This window comes from Exophiala mesophila, assembly GCF_000836275.1.
Source record: "Exophiala mesophila strain CBS 40295 unplaced genomic scaffold supercont1.7, whole genome shotgun sequence".
Lineage (NCBI taxonomy): Eukaryota > Fungi > Ascomycota > Eurotiomycetes > Chaetothyriales > Herpotrichiellaceae > Exophiala > Exophiala mesophila.
Genome location: NW_015622510.1, coordinates 534859 through 548062, shown reverse-complemented (window position 1 = coordinate 548062; position 13204 = coordinate 534859). Strand labels below are relative to the sequence as shown.

Below are 13204 nucleotides of genomic sequence, written 5' to 3'. Positions count from 1 at the left end.
AAATAGATCCGGGCTGACTATTAATTAAATTACAGGACGATGATCGGGGGCCACGGACGGTCATGTAAGTTTGTTCAAGTGTCATTGACAACTGGAATGTGTCAAGGTCTTCTTCTACTGAAAGAATTTTATTATCTCTATCATTAGCTTTGAGAGCGTCAGTGTCAGCGTCAGCTTGTAGCGAGAAAGAATGGAAGAATAAAATATATCGTGATTTATGCAGTACCCGCATCAGATCCATCTAGCCTGTTTGGTCTCTATTCATTGATTCTATCTATACCAAGCTCATCACATTCATACTTGGTCGACAAATTTGCGAAGAGACTCAACAGCAGCTTTCCATTGTACATCATTCTGAGTATGATGTCCCGCATTCTCAACCTCTGCCAACCTAACCCGGCCAAAGTCCTGTTCTTTAACTCCTTTGGAGACTCGAACAAGGCTGACTTGGTCCATTTTGGCTGCGTCAGCATTGGTCGAGGATTGATTTGGAAGCTGGGCAATAGCCGCCCGATATTCTTCCACCATTCTGAACTGTGTTCCACCCATAATTTTGTCCTCGGTACCGATCATTACCATGATCTTCTGAGAGACCCCCTGCCATTGGGTAAGACTCTTCAATATATCTGCAGGCGAAAGCCACGTGCGGTTTTGGATTCCACGGCCACGACCGGCCATGCCCAACGGCCAGAGCATGGCTTCGTAGTTGCTCATCCATTTCATGAACTCGGCAACACGGTGGAAGGGGTATTCGGGCCCGAAAAAGGCATTGTATACCAATCGCGGGGTGCTGAGGGGACTGTTGGGATGGTAGAGATGGAACAGGACACGGAGACCAAACCATGGGTCGATTCTTCTGAACCAATTCATGTAGACATTCACATTGCCGAAGTGAGGTACGGCGCCCAGGAGGACCAAGGCCCGACCTTGAATCTGGCGTTTGGACAAGGCGTACTGAACAAGGCCACCGCCTGAAGAATGTGCCACGAGGATTGGATCTTGTCCTTCACGCCTTCGGACCTCTTGCACACATGCAGTCAAATCCTGGGCTAGATGGTCAAGCGAAGTCTGCCATGTCATCCTCCAAAAGGGGACGCTGTAACTTGCTCCATGACTGCGAAGTGAGTAGGCGTACGTCGTTGTATGGGAGGTTGTGGCGAAATAGTCCATCCATTCCAACCACACCGAAGCTGAACCCACCCCGCCATGGATAAAAAACACAGGGGGGTGGCTCCGCGCTGTGTCTGTTTCCGGCTTTGAAGGCTCCGATATGAGCAACTCAAGTGGACCTCTGTCTGTCGTGACGAAACGCCGGGTGATGGTAGGCGGAAGTGGGTGAAGAAGAGGCTGTTGAGTCCACTTCAAAGAGAAAAGCCCTTGTATCGCTCCAAACATGATGGCCACGAGGTCAGGCTGCTTCAATCTAGAGGTGCTTTCTATTGGGTTTGTCCTTGTTTGACCTCTTATTTACCGAGAGGCTCTATGATTGCGTATATGCTGGAGAACAGAATTGCTGTCAATCTCTTTATATGGTTTGCCAGACTCATGCGGCAGACGTGATTGAGAGGTGGTCATGGTGGGAGCCCCAGACGCTACTGGCTAGAAGCCTCGTATTACCAGAATAAAAAAAGAAACATCACAACTCCCTGGGTACATGGAAGACGGCTGGACAGGACTTGAGGCTTGCCAAGGGGTGCCATTTATGGCTCGAAAGCGTGGCCTCGGGCGTCTGCCGTCCCGCGGGAAGATGGGCTGCGGGCCACATGGCAACCCTGTGGCTGCAAAGGTTGCTCGGCAATCTGGCATCGCGGCAGGCTGCAGATTTCAAGTGCTAAAATGAAGTTGACCAAAGGTACAAGATCGCCCGAAAACTGCAACCCTAAACTGAAACCCCAAGTCAGATGGCTTATATTGCTCACTTCACCTACGGGCAATTCAGCATCATGTGGACAACCAGTATTGCAGTTTTCTCGTGAGAAGTCAGATGCAGGGCAGACTCGATCAGATCTTCGTTAAGTACCTAGTAGTATGGCAGAGGGGTCCACACCACGTCACTGGTTCCACTGTCTCCAGGCGTCAGGTCTAAGGAGTAGGTGAACGACCCCTAAGCTGGCCTGGACTAGACCCCTCGGCCCTATAATGTATGCATGACTTCGGGGTCGAGCGCCTGGAGAATGGGGCCCGAGGGCCCGCTTATTCGTCCAAGGAGTGTTAGTTACCCTAACGAGAATTATCTCTTCCATTCCCTCGGTCCTGGTTCCACGAGTTTCAAGTTCCTTTGATTTTCCCAGGTCGTCTCTCTGTTTGACATATGACACCTTGATGATTCGGTTTGTTGTTGCTGCCTGCCATTTTCATTCACTTGGACCCTGGTGCCTGCCGCTGCCTGCCGCTGCCTGCCGCTGCCTGCCGCTGCCTGCCACTGCCTGCCGTTTTCATTCAACTTCAGCAAGACTTGGCATGTCGCCCACCCTCAAACCGCATCCTCTCAAGTGTATAAATATCTCTTTTTCCTTCTCTTTCTCTTTTTCTCTCCTCTCCAGTACTCTTTGCCTTTTGGCTTAGATCAAGTGTAGTATCTGTTCTTTTCAGTTTAATCTCTGAAATCCATCCCAAGGGGTGGAATCTCTAATTGTTCTACTTTTTATATTCTGCCGGTCAAGTCACCTATGCTTGTCATGGCGACTTGGCTGGCACTGTGTCCCTGGCCTTATACTACTGTCTTGTGATGCGAAACAAAAATCCTTTTCATCAAACTGCCTTTTGCCTTGGGCTGGGCTTTGGAGAAGAGATCTGTACTGGGGACTTGGTGTAGTTTGAGTTGAGCATGGAGAAGATTGCTATAAGTGATCTGGAGAGAGGTTCACTGATTAGGTGACATGATCATCTAGCATCAACATTCAACGACACGAAGGTACTTAGTCTCTCAGCGTGCCATGTTCTAGGCCGTAAGGACAGCCTAAACAAGCATCCATCAAACCCATTACTTAATTCAAACATCTACGGAGTATCCCTTCCACCACAAGTGGGCACTGACGCACTGTGGCTCTAAGTATAAGCTGGCGGACAAGTGCCACCTGCACCTGATGTTCAGATAAGATAACCATCGTGCCCGTATACCCGTTCGGTCATTCAGATACCGAACCTCCAATTTTCCTCCGCATTCATCAAAATTTATTTTCCTGGTCTGATTGTCGCCAACAAGAACCACAACAGAAATCGTCAGCAATCTGCCATCGATATGGCTCCTTCAAAGTCTCTGCCCGAGGAACCCTCTGAGCTCGAGTCAATAGCCACAGAATCCGAGCATTTATCGTCCTCATCGAGCGATGTCGAAGAGTTCCCAAATCCTACACCAAAACGCAGACGAATCGCAACACCCAGCCAGACCCACGATCGATCCTCCTCGCCCTCCTCGTCATCACCACCACCACCAAGGAAACAACAGACAAACGTGGCAGGAACTCCTTCACTATCGCGAGTCAAACCTGCGCCCCAGCCGACTGATGCATTTCCTCATGTACCATCTACTACACGACATGTTACCTCGTCCCATCCTATGCCTACCACGTTCTCTTCCCTCTCGATCTCACCCTGGCTAATATCATCTCTGCGCGCCTTGTCAATCACACAACCGACGCCTATCCAGGCAAGCTGTATACCTGCCATTCTGCAGGGTCGAGACTGCATAGGAGGGTCAAGAACAGGCTCTGGAAAGACGGTGGCGTTTGCCGTTCCCATCCTACAACAGTGGTCCGTCGATCCTTTCGGAATCTACGCCCTCGTCCTCACCCCGACGCGAGAACTTGCTCTACAAATCTATGAGCAGTTTACAGCTCTGGGCACGCCTCAGAATCTCAAGACAGTGTTGGTGACAGGTGGGAGTGACATGAAAGCGCAGGCCGTGGCATTATCTCAACGACCTCATGTCGTTGTGGCAACCCCGGGTCGATTAGCAGATCATGTTTTACACTCGGGGGCCGAAACAATCGCTGGTCTTTCGCGATCCAGGGTGGTGGTGCTCGACGAGGCCGACAGACTTCTGGCATCAGGCCCTGGATCCATGCTTCCAGATCTTAACACCTGTCTCTCAGCGTTACCCCCGCCCTCTAACCGACTCACCCTTCTCTTTACCGCTACAATCACGCCTGAAGTCAGGGCACTGAAAGATGCTCCCCGAGGGAAAGACCGACTACCAGTTTTTGTTTCAGAGATCGTCGACGCCGATGCACATCCAGGCGCGTCCAAGTCGGAAGGAATTGGCGGCGTGGGACAACCAGTCGCCACACCGAGCCTCCTCCCGCCCACCCTTCGACAGACCTACCTTCAAGTACCCATGACACACAAAGATGCCTTCCTTCATGTGCTGCTGACGGTACCGTCGTTGAGCTCGCCGTCGAAAAGTAGTAATGTACCGCCGTCCATCATCATCTTCACCAACCGAACCGACACAGCCGACATTCTCCACCGCACGCTGCTACATCTGTCCCACCCAGTGACATCCCTGCATTCGTCACTGCCTCAAAGCCAACGGTCTAGCAACCTAGCCTCGTTCCGATCGTCGAAATCTCGCATCTTGATTGCGACCGACGTGGCCAGCCGTGGATTGGATATCCCGACAGTAAGCTTCGTGATCAACTACGACCTGCCCCGGAACCCGGTAGACTATATTCACCGGGTAGGACGAACGGCAAGAGCCGGGAGAGAAGGAACTGCCATCTCGTTTGTTGGCCAGAGGGACGTGCAGCTGGTGCTGGCGATTGAGGAATATCTTTCTCGGGGAGGCGAAGACAGTGCCCACCACACTGAAGAGGGCGGACGGGGACAAGAGAAAGAAAAGGCACGTATGGAAGAGTGGTCAGAAGAAGGAGTTAATGTGGAGACGAGAGTGATTCGAGGGAGGACATTGAAGGACGTAGCCGAAGCGAGGATGGAGGCGTTGAGGGAGGTGGAGCAAGGGAGAGATGTGAGTGGGTGGAGAGGGCGAAGGAGGAAACAAAAGGCCGACAGGGCTTGACCGGCCAATGGATTTTTCTTTTTGACTTGGGATGAATCAACAGGACGTGGGCGACCAACTTACACCTGCATGAGACGGACGGAATGCAGGGATAGAAATCAGATATGCTTGATAGCATCACTTCAATTGTCACTATTAGGTGTTTGACTGTTTGTGTACAGATTCTATGGAGAAATTACCTGCATACGAATCCCTCATACCTTATGTTGGCCACGCCCGTCAAATCATGAGACGGGCAAGACTGTACGTTGGCCGTATTTGATACATCCAAAATCACTTCTAGGGTGAATCTCATTAATACCGTCCAAGCCTGGTGTCATTTTCAGCGCATCCAGTCAATGTCCAACTCAGCCTTGTATTCCCCTTCGTCATTGATACTGCTCAGAACGCTGTCCTCGCCGGTCCAAGTGGTTGGGGTGCCATGCTGGAGACTGGCACTTGAGATGCTCCCGGGCTTGACGCTCCCATTGATGCTGTCAGCTCGAGGTGCCGTCTGAGATGGGGCAGGATGCTCGTTCCACCATTTGCCGCTTTCCTGTGCAACTTGATCCTCCCAGTGGGGGACCGGCCCAATAATCTCGACATCTTTCTGACCAGCCTCAAGAACCGTGCGACATGGCAAGGACAAGGTCATGTTCTCTTCATTACCGGCTCCGGTGAGGTCTTTCAAGGTGGATTCGCTTGCGGCGTAGAGAAGGCGGCCAATGTTGGACCAGTAAATGGTTCCAGCACACATGGCGCACGGCTCCCAGGTCGACACCAGAGTACATGCAGCAAGAAAGTTTTGGGAGAAATGAATTGTAGCAAGACGTGCAAGCTCAGATTCGGCATGTTGGACGTGGGAGATGGAGAAGTGAGTGAGCAGGACAGAGGTGTTATTGGGAGCGAGCAGAAGGGCGGCAAAGGGTCGCTTGTCGTGCAGGGACGTGGCGGTGGTTTGAATGCTCAGACATTGCTTGAGGGCAGCGTCGATTTGTTCCTTTGTCAATGGTAAGCGAGTCATAGGGTCGGGAGGCGAAGTGGAACTGGGGGCTACAGCAGATGGCTGCGAAGTTGCCGGAGGCGTGGTGGACGTCGTGGTGTGGTCATACGGAGGCGGTGCGCTGGTGATGGGGTTCGACCGTAAAGCGGACGAGCGAACTGCAGAGGTGGGCGTGACTGGAAGGCGGGTGGGATTATTTGGTGAAGCAGCAGGAGCATTACGAGTGACGACGTTGTGGATGGAGGAGGTGGGAGGATGGGAGGACACTGGACCCGGAGAAGGGTTCGATCCAGTGGGCTTTCGCTGAACGACAGTGGGAGAAGAAGGAGTGCGTGCTGCAGACGCAGTTGAGTCTGACATGCCGGCGCCTGAAGCAGAGCGCAGAAAGGATTGGTAACTCATGATATGGCACGTGTGGTTAGGTTGTGATGAGCGAGAGAAGGAGTCTGGCAGGCGGATCAAACGAACGGCAACGAGGTAGCCTATGTAGTGGGTGCGGCAGGAAACGAACGAGGGGCCAGAGGGCCGAAGGGAGAGAAGTTTTGGTCTTTTTTTTTTTTGGATAAGAGGAGCTACCAGCACCGAGAAAGAGAATGTAGAGGACGCAAAGAGTGCAAAGAGTGCAAACAATGTTGAGTGTTGAGTGTTGCGAGTGCAGGTGATTGCAGGGCAAGTGAGGAAGCCACGAAGCAGCCCAGGTCGAGATGAAGAATCTGAGATCTCCAGTTGACAAGCCTGAGGTTCATGCAGTTATCGGTTATCGGTTACTGGATGTGGCACGTGGATGATGGATGGTGGATGGTGGATGGTGGATGGTGGGATGTGGGTGTGGGATGGGCACGGATGGGTTTGTCAAATGTGGAGATGCAAAATGTTAACATTTCCCTGGCCGCTTAAGTGGAAGTATATCGAACCAACCAGTAATCGAGAACTACGGTTAATCTGTGCACTCTATTTAGTCACTTGTATTCATATCTGTACCTCTGATCAAGCAGCTCGCGACTTTTCCTACGTCTCTGCTTTTCCTTCCTTCCTTTTCCTATGGTGGACGCTCGGCAATGTTGCCCTGACTGTAGAATGGTGGGGTGCTATGACTACATATCGCGCTCGGCAAGGTTGCCCTGACTGATTGTAGACTGGCGGGGTGCCATGACATTGATCCATACTACTGCATACCTGTGCATATCACTACATGCTCAACCCTCAGCCTGAAAGAGTTGTGGCTTAGTCTAGCCCTTACTAGAATCTTCCATCCTTCATCCTTCCACGAGCCAGTCAGTCACCTGGTGACTCAATGCTGCCATCCACCATCTGCCAACTGAACCACGGCATACGATGTACCAGGGGTGACCGTCATGTGCCTATAAAAGCTACTTGAGGCATGGTCATTGTTTCTCAACAACTTTCTCAGCAGCCCTCACTGCTCACTCCCAATTCAATCCTTTACCTTCAAGACTTTCCATCTCGTCGACATGCCTAAAATCGACCAACGCCCCAAAGCAGTATCTAAGCACCCAGAAACCGATGCTTCTCCCTCCACAGAGAGATTCAGCCCACATGACAATCCGCGGCACCGATCGAAGCGAGGCGGCGGTACTAGTACGAATTCACCCATCAACGACATGGAATACAGACTCAGTCCAAAAAACCCGCGGCAACGGTCAACGCGGGGAGCTAACTAGCAATGTCACCATTTGTGACCACCCCAAACCCCGGATCAGTTCGACCATGGAGGAATTGGAATACAAGAGAAGAATGGCAGTTGTTCTGCATAAAGATCAAATTGGACATCCCTAGGAAGGCAGTGTCACGACTTTCCGCGTGAGGCACAGGCGAGGCTTCTCCTCTTCATAGCCTGCCTCCTCCTCGTAATTGCATCTACATACGACATTCGACATACGATATATTCACATTTCACATGGCTTCTACAGCAAATGTTCCTTTTGAAATGCCTCAGAAGCATGGAGCCTCGGCAACAGCTAGGCATAGCACTTTGCTGTTATAGATCTGCAAATTCACTCCATTTTTCGACCCTTTTCCCCTCCAACGGACCAATGCTTTTGGTCCCTCAAATATCTCGTCACAGTTCCTACCATCGGCCCTCCATTTCCCTAAATATTTGCGAGACCACCGGTTCAGCCTGACCAGCCGCTATTGTGCCCTGCCTGTTCACCTCTTCCATCCCTAGGGTTGCAAAGATATGTGCCCAATCCTTCATATCATCACGTTCACTGCCCACGACGGGCTCCCAACTGCCAGCCTCATGCCTCCATTGTTCCAACAGCCGCCTTTCTTTTTCACTACGTCCTGAAATCCTCAAGGTGATTGTATGATTATCCCATAAGTTGACCTCAGTCAAAGGCTCGCCAGCTGGCAAATCTTCACGCCGACGAAAAGTTCCCAAGGCCAGCGTGGGGGCCGAGAAATGGACTGTGAACCCGAACTGAACCTCGTCAATCTCACGGATGGCATGTCTGACTACTTTCGAGCGCTTGGTTCGGAAAATGTTAACACAACTCCAAAGGGCCACCCCCCACCACGCTAATCCTCTGACAAGACCTGTCAAAAGTTGTCGATCAGTAGAGGCCCGTGTACCATGATCAATCGCTCGGGATTATTACCTCTGGATTTCGATATGACTTCATACTTGGAATTCGGAAGTGCCAAGACTGATTGGATCAGGGTCCCTTTGTCAAAGGACGCCTGGCTCACGCTCTCGATTCGCGATATCATCCATAAAAGGGATATGTTTGACAGACCTGCTTCAGCATTTCCGCCCCCAATGTCTGAATGGTTTCCACTGAAGAGATACTGCTCAATTCGTTGTCGGGCATACTGCTGATGCTCATGCTGAGTGCCTTGACTCCGCTCCCACCCTGCAACTATTGGGGCCTGACGGGTCCACAGTTTCGGCGTGAACATTGTCCTCGTCTCATCAAGGGCAATGGCCAGGAATGCGTTGTCCACTGCACTCGGCACGTTCCCTTGAACAAAGGCAAACCTTGAGCTCCGAAGGGCACTCACCGTGTCCCACTCGGCCAAGACTTTAATGCGTACTGCACGAGAAATCTGAGCATCTCTGTACTTGGCAGCCACTCTTCCTTTATTCTGCCACCAGCTCTGAAAAACAGCCGCGAGCAAGGAAAGGTGCCGCCGTCGGATGAGGCCGATTTCAGTGACAAATGCCGCAAGACACCGAACAGCGAAAGCGCCTCGCGAGAATCCCACTAGAATGATTTCATCTTTATCTGCGCTGAAGTTGTAGTTGTTGCAGAGGAAGCTATAGGCATTTAGGATGCTCTTTTCAATGCCTGTGCAGGATTCACTAGTTGGTTAGCTATGCCGTTTGGATCCTTTGCCCATGGCTGTCTGCCAACGACCTTGAACAACAGAGGAGGGGGCTAGGGGAGTTAGGTGGTGTGAGAGCAGCTTGAATCGAACAAACCTTTCCCTGAGAGCCCCGAGTATAGATAGTCAAGTGCTACCAGTTTTGGTAGGACAGAATACGTTCCTACCCCGCTTTCGTAATAAACTATCTGTGGAACGGCTTGGGCGACTTTATCTTTTCTGTTCTAGTCGATGCCATGTCGATCGACAGAGCGGGCAAGCCTGGACACATTGGTTGGTGGTGCAAGAGTGCCTGTTGCGTTCTTCCATGTGCCATCGCAGCAGACAAATAAGCGTTTCATTCCCTTGCCGTCTGCGTGTGCCTTTGCGTCGCCGCAAAGCTTGAGGATTTCCTCCAAGGTCTTTTCTTGTTAGAACTGGCTTGGACAGTAGTGAGAAGCTTGGGATCATAGCCACGTGCCCGGCTTGACCTACAGGACCAATGTGTCCCTGATTATCAGCCATCTTGGTGTGGTTCCTTGAATGTTATTATCCGCTGTCTTGGACAGAGATTAACGTGGTTACACGTTGTAGACACACGGGACTAAGTAGAGTGACAAGGAACAAGGAGAGCGAATGTTGTACTGTCGTGTAAGGGCTAGTTAAAACGTTGTGTAAACGGCAAGAGAGTGCAAGTCAAGAGATTGAGAGAGAGAAAATAGAAAAGTGGATGGCATGGCACCTGCCAGGGTTCCACAGCGGGAGGAGGGACGGCCCGCGATATGGTGGGGCACCACAGCATGGGAGGGCAGAGGAGGCAACCCTCTCATTTCTCGCGTATTGTGGGTTTGTGGGTGAGCCCAGAGCGGTATTATCCTAGGTCGGAGAAAAGGGCGAGGCGTCAGCAGCTTTCTCACACGTTTACACATACAGTAGGCTATTGCATCTATAGCTAAAGCAGAGAATAATTGATTCTTCTACGTGATTGCAGTTTTGTCGGGGTTGACCCTGTTCTGTAGGAAGGCAAGACCATGGGTGACGGCTCCATGTTTGGCTCCATGTTTTGCTTACGTATGCACCCAAATTGTGGCTGGGATGAGGCTGTGAAGCGTGACCTGCAGACTACAGGATTTTGTCAAAATCACAACAAGCATCGTAGCTCACATCCAGACGATTCCCGCGCTCGTTCATGGAATCGTAATCTCATTGTACTCGTCCTCGTCAGTATCTGCCTCACATCAAAGGCATCTTCCCAAGCTGGGCATTAAAACACCATGATCTCAATGCCGCCTTCCCCTCCGTACTTTCCTTTGATTTCTTCTCTGTTCAGGAGCTCGGCCAGCGGCCGCCACAATTCCCCCAAATCAAAAATCGTCCTCATTTTTTCATCCTGATATGATCCATCCACCACAATTCGTTTGACATTGTCGACCTTGAGCGCCCCGTGGTCCAGCAAATCCTTGAACCTCAAAGGGGTGCTGATGGCAATCCCCACTTGCGTTTTTTGCATGTACTCGATGTTGTCTTTCAGCTTCATGTGTTTGGCAATCAATTTGCCTACCTGCGATTTCTCCCGGTTGAACCTACGGAGCTCCCGCGCCACATCTGCCGTGCGTATTCCCGACGATGTGATGATCCAGGTGTGTGGTCCAAGTCCTGGCGAGCAGGTGCTGAGCTCTTCTTCTCCTCCTTTTGTAAAAGTCGCCAAAAAGCTAGGCAGGTTGCTGGCAATATGTCTGGGGCCAAACTCGGTCGTATCTCGAAAGGCTCGCGTCGGGAGGTACAAGTCTTGGTGCTCGATGGAAGAATTGTCCGGGAAATGATTTCGAACGCTGTTCGCAAAATGGTCGGCCAAGATAGAAGCATCCATGCCAGCAACACTATCGTCGGTGTCTATCTGCTTTGGTCGTTGTGGCTGACTGGCTGTAGTTGTCTTCTCTCGCTTGCTCCTTCGTCGTGGTTCCGCGTCGCTGTGATCATCTTGCCGCTTTCGTTTCGCCACATTGTGGAGATCTTTGCTCACGGATTTATTTTGCTTGGACATGATGAATCAATATTGTAGGTTTGCCTGGCTGGAATGTTTTTTTCCTGATGACATTGACAACTGCAGACCGGCATGCGCTGGTGAGTGAGGAGAAGATGGAACAAGGCGAAATTTTCTCCAACAGAACACGTGCTGATAGTAGATAAGATAAGATTACCACGATACTTTACTCCGTACACACCGAGCTAATTTTCAGGCTAATTTGCTTGGCGGTCCTGGCATATATCTGATTGCGGACGACAATTCATTCACAACATCCCATCTCATGGTTTTCAATCTCAAACTTGTCCAGAAATCCCTTATGACCTGATCGCATATTTGCTGCATTATTAGACTAGGCCAATGTGGAGAACGAATACCCCAAGTAACGGGAAAGCCCTCGCTATCATGCCCTGCTGTTTTTATATGCCGCTGTTCCTCGTTTTCGCTCTCCACGTCAACGTCATCCATCTCACCAATCGTCAATAACTTCGAACCTGGTCTGATAGCGAAAATTGACAAAGCAAGAACTGTTTTCCTTTGTCCGCCTGTCTTCTCCTCCATGAACGGACTCTCACATCGACCCGGGCATCGAAAGCTCAGGTGACAAAGGGTCATAGCTCACATGCCAGAATCAGTGATGCTTGCGTCTCTAGTCACAAGTTGATATTTATCACGATAATATTCTTTTTTCCCGTGTAGCGTTTTTCTTTCCTCAATAAACCTTGTCCAGCATCCATCTACTCGCACTGTTTTCCTTCAGTCCACTTGTTAGCTTGACCTCCTCTGCCTATCATGACTCCTCGTGCTTTGCTCATCCTGATTCTTCATACCCTGGTCGTCAATTCCACCGAAACGTTGACTTACAACACACAAGACCTAACACTGCCAAACAGTGACGATAATCTAGAACGATACGCAACTCTAGATGCTCGAGATGACCTGGGTTGTCCAGTAGGATCCATCATCTGCTACGCCTTCGGTGGCAGTGTTTGCTTCAATAAAGCTGCAGGCGAAACCTGCTGTCAAGACGGTAGTGGTGAGTCCCTCCTTTTTGGCCAAATCTTGTTGTGACCATCTCAATCATAAAACTTCTCCTAACCACCATTCTCACTCGCAGGTGCCTGTGGAGTTGGCCAGATTTGTGGTATAGACACAGCTATCGATCGGTGCTGCCTTTATGTGAGTTTACCATCCTCTACCCACAATCCAAGTACACATCTATACCCTTGAGACACACCTTATGGCTTTCTACCCTTGATCTAACCAGGAATGCTTTCATTCGCAGGGAGGTAAACCAGAGCAATGCCTTGGTGACTAGGTCAGCAAGCATTTCACCCTTACTCGAGCAACAGCCTTTACTTGTCCCACCTCGGGGCTCTATTCGTTGTCTAGTGCCAGCAGCCTAGCGGTGTGGCGCATACTGAATCAGCATCTTGTGGAACATAGTGATGCTGGTGGGTTTCCAAAAGGCAGTACCTAATACCAGAGCCGCGCAGATTACTTCGAGAGCATCACATTCGTTACTCAGTTATTCTGGTGGTTTCATGATGTACTGGTAGAATATTAGGCTTCTCGGATATATTAGTCATAGAAAGACAACCTGTTGAGACGAATGAGCTGTATCGTCTACGAGCCAGGCTATGGGACGACCCCTTAAGCGACCGATTGAGCACACGAAGCATGCTGTAGGACGAGGGCTGAGTCCTATTCAAATTAAAGTCGCAAATGTTGTATGCCCAAAGAAGGACACTTCTGCCTCTTCATGCAGGACTTGACAGGATTATCACTTGAAGACGATTCTTTGCCATTTGACCAACCAAACAAAGAAAACACGACAATGATAGCAGTGTAT

The 13204-nt window shown here is 50.5% G+C and overlaps 4 protein-coding genes across 4 annotated transcripts; 1 reads left to right on the top strand and 3 right to left on the bottom strand.

Moving 5' to 3' along the window:
- Positions 1–191: 191 nt before the first annotated feature.
- On the bottom strand, positions 192–1718 carry PV10_09138 (uncharacterized protein). Its single transcript, XM_016374251.1, has one exon. It carries the CDS (start codon positions 1393–1395, stop codon positions 295–297), a length of 1101 nt encoding a protein of 366 aa, XP_016219795.1. The 5' UTR covers positions 1396–1718; the 3' UTR covers positions 192–294.
- A 1523-nt stretch (positions 1719–3241) lies between these two features.
- Positions 3242–5112, top strand: PV10_09137 (uncharacterized protein; the record flags this gene model as incomplete). Its single annotated transcript, XM_016374250.1, has 1 exon — positions 3242–5112. One exon carries the CDS (start codon positions 3242–3244, stop codon positions 5015–5017), a length of 1776 nt encoding a protein of 591 aa, XP_016219794.1. The 3' UTR covers positions 5018–5112.
- Positions 5113–5120: 8 nt separating this feature from the next.
- PV10_09136 (uncharacterized protein) lies at positions 5121–6706 on the bottom strand. Its single transcript, XM_016374249.1, has one exon. The coding sequence runs from the start codon at positions 6399–6401 to the stop codon at positions 5340–5342; it is 1062 nt and encodes a 353-aa protein (XP_016219793.1). The 5' UTR covers positions 6402–6706; the 3' UTR covers positions 5121–5339.
- A 1855-nt stretch (positions 6707–8561) lies between these two features.
- On the bottom strand, positions 8562–11412 carry PV10_09135 (uncharacterized protein; the record flags this gene model as incomplete). The annotated part of the gene is made up of 2 exons (XM_016374248.1): positions 10631–11412; positions 8562–9324 (listed from the first exon to the last, which is right to left on the bottom strand). Exons 1-2 carry the CDS (start codon positions 11368–11370, stop codon positions 8562–8564), a joined length of 1503 nt encoding a protein of 500 aa, XP_016219792.1. The 5' UTR covers positions 11371–11412.
- Positions 11413–13204: the final 1792 nt, after the last annotated feature.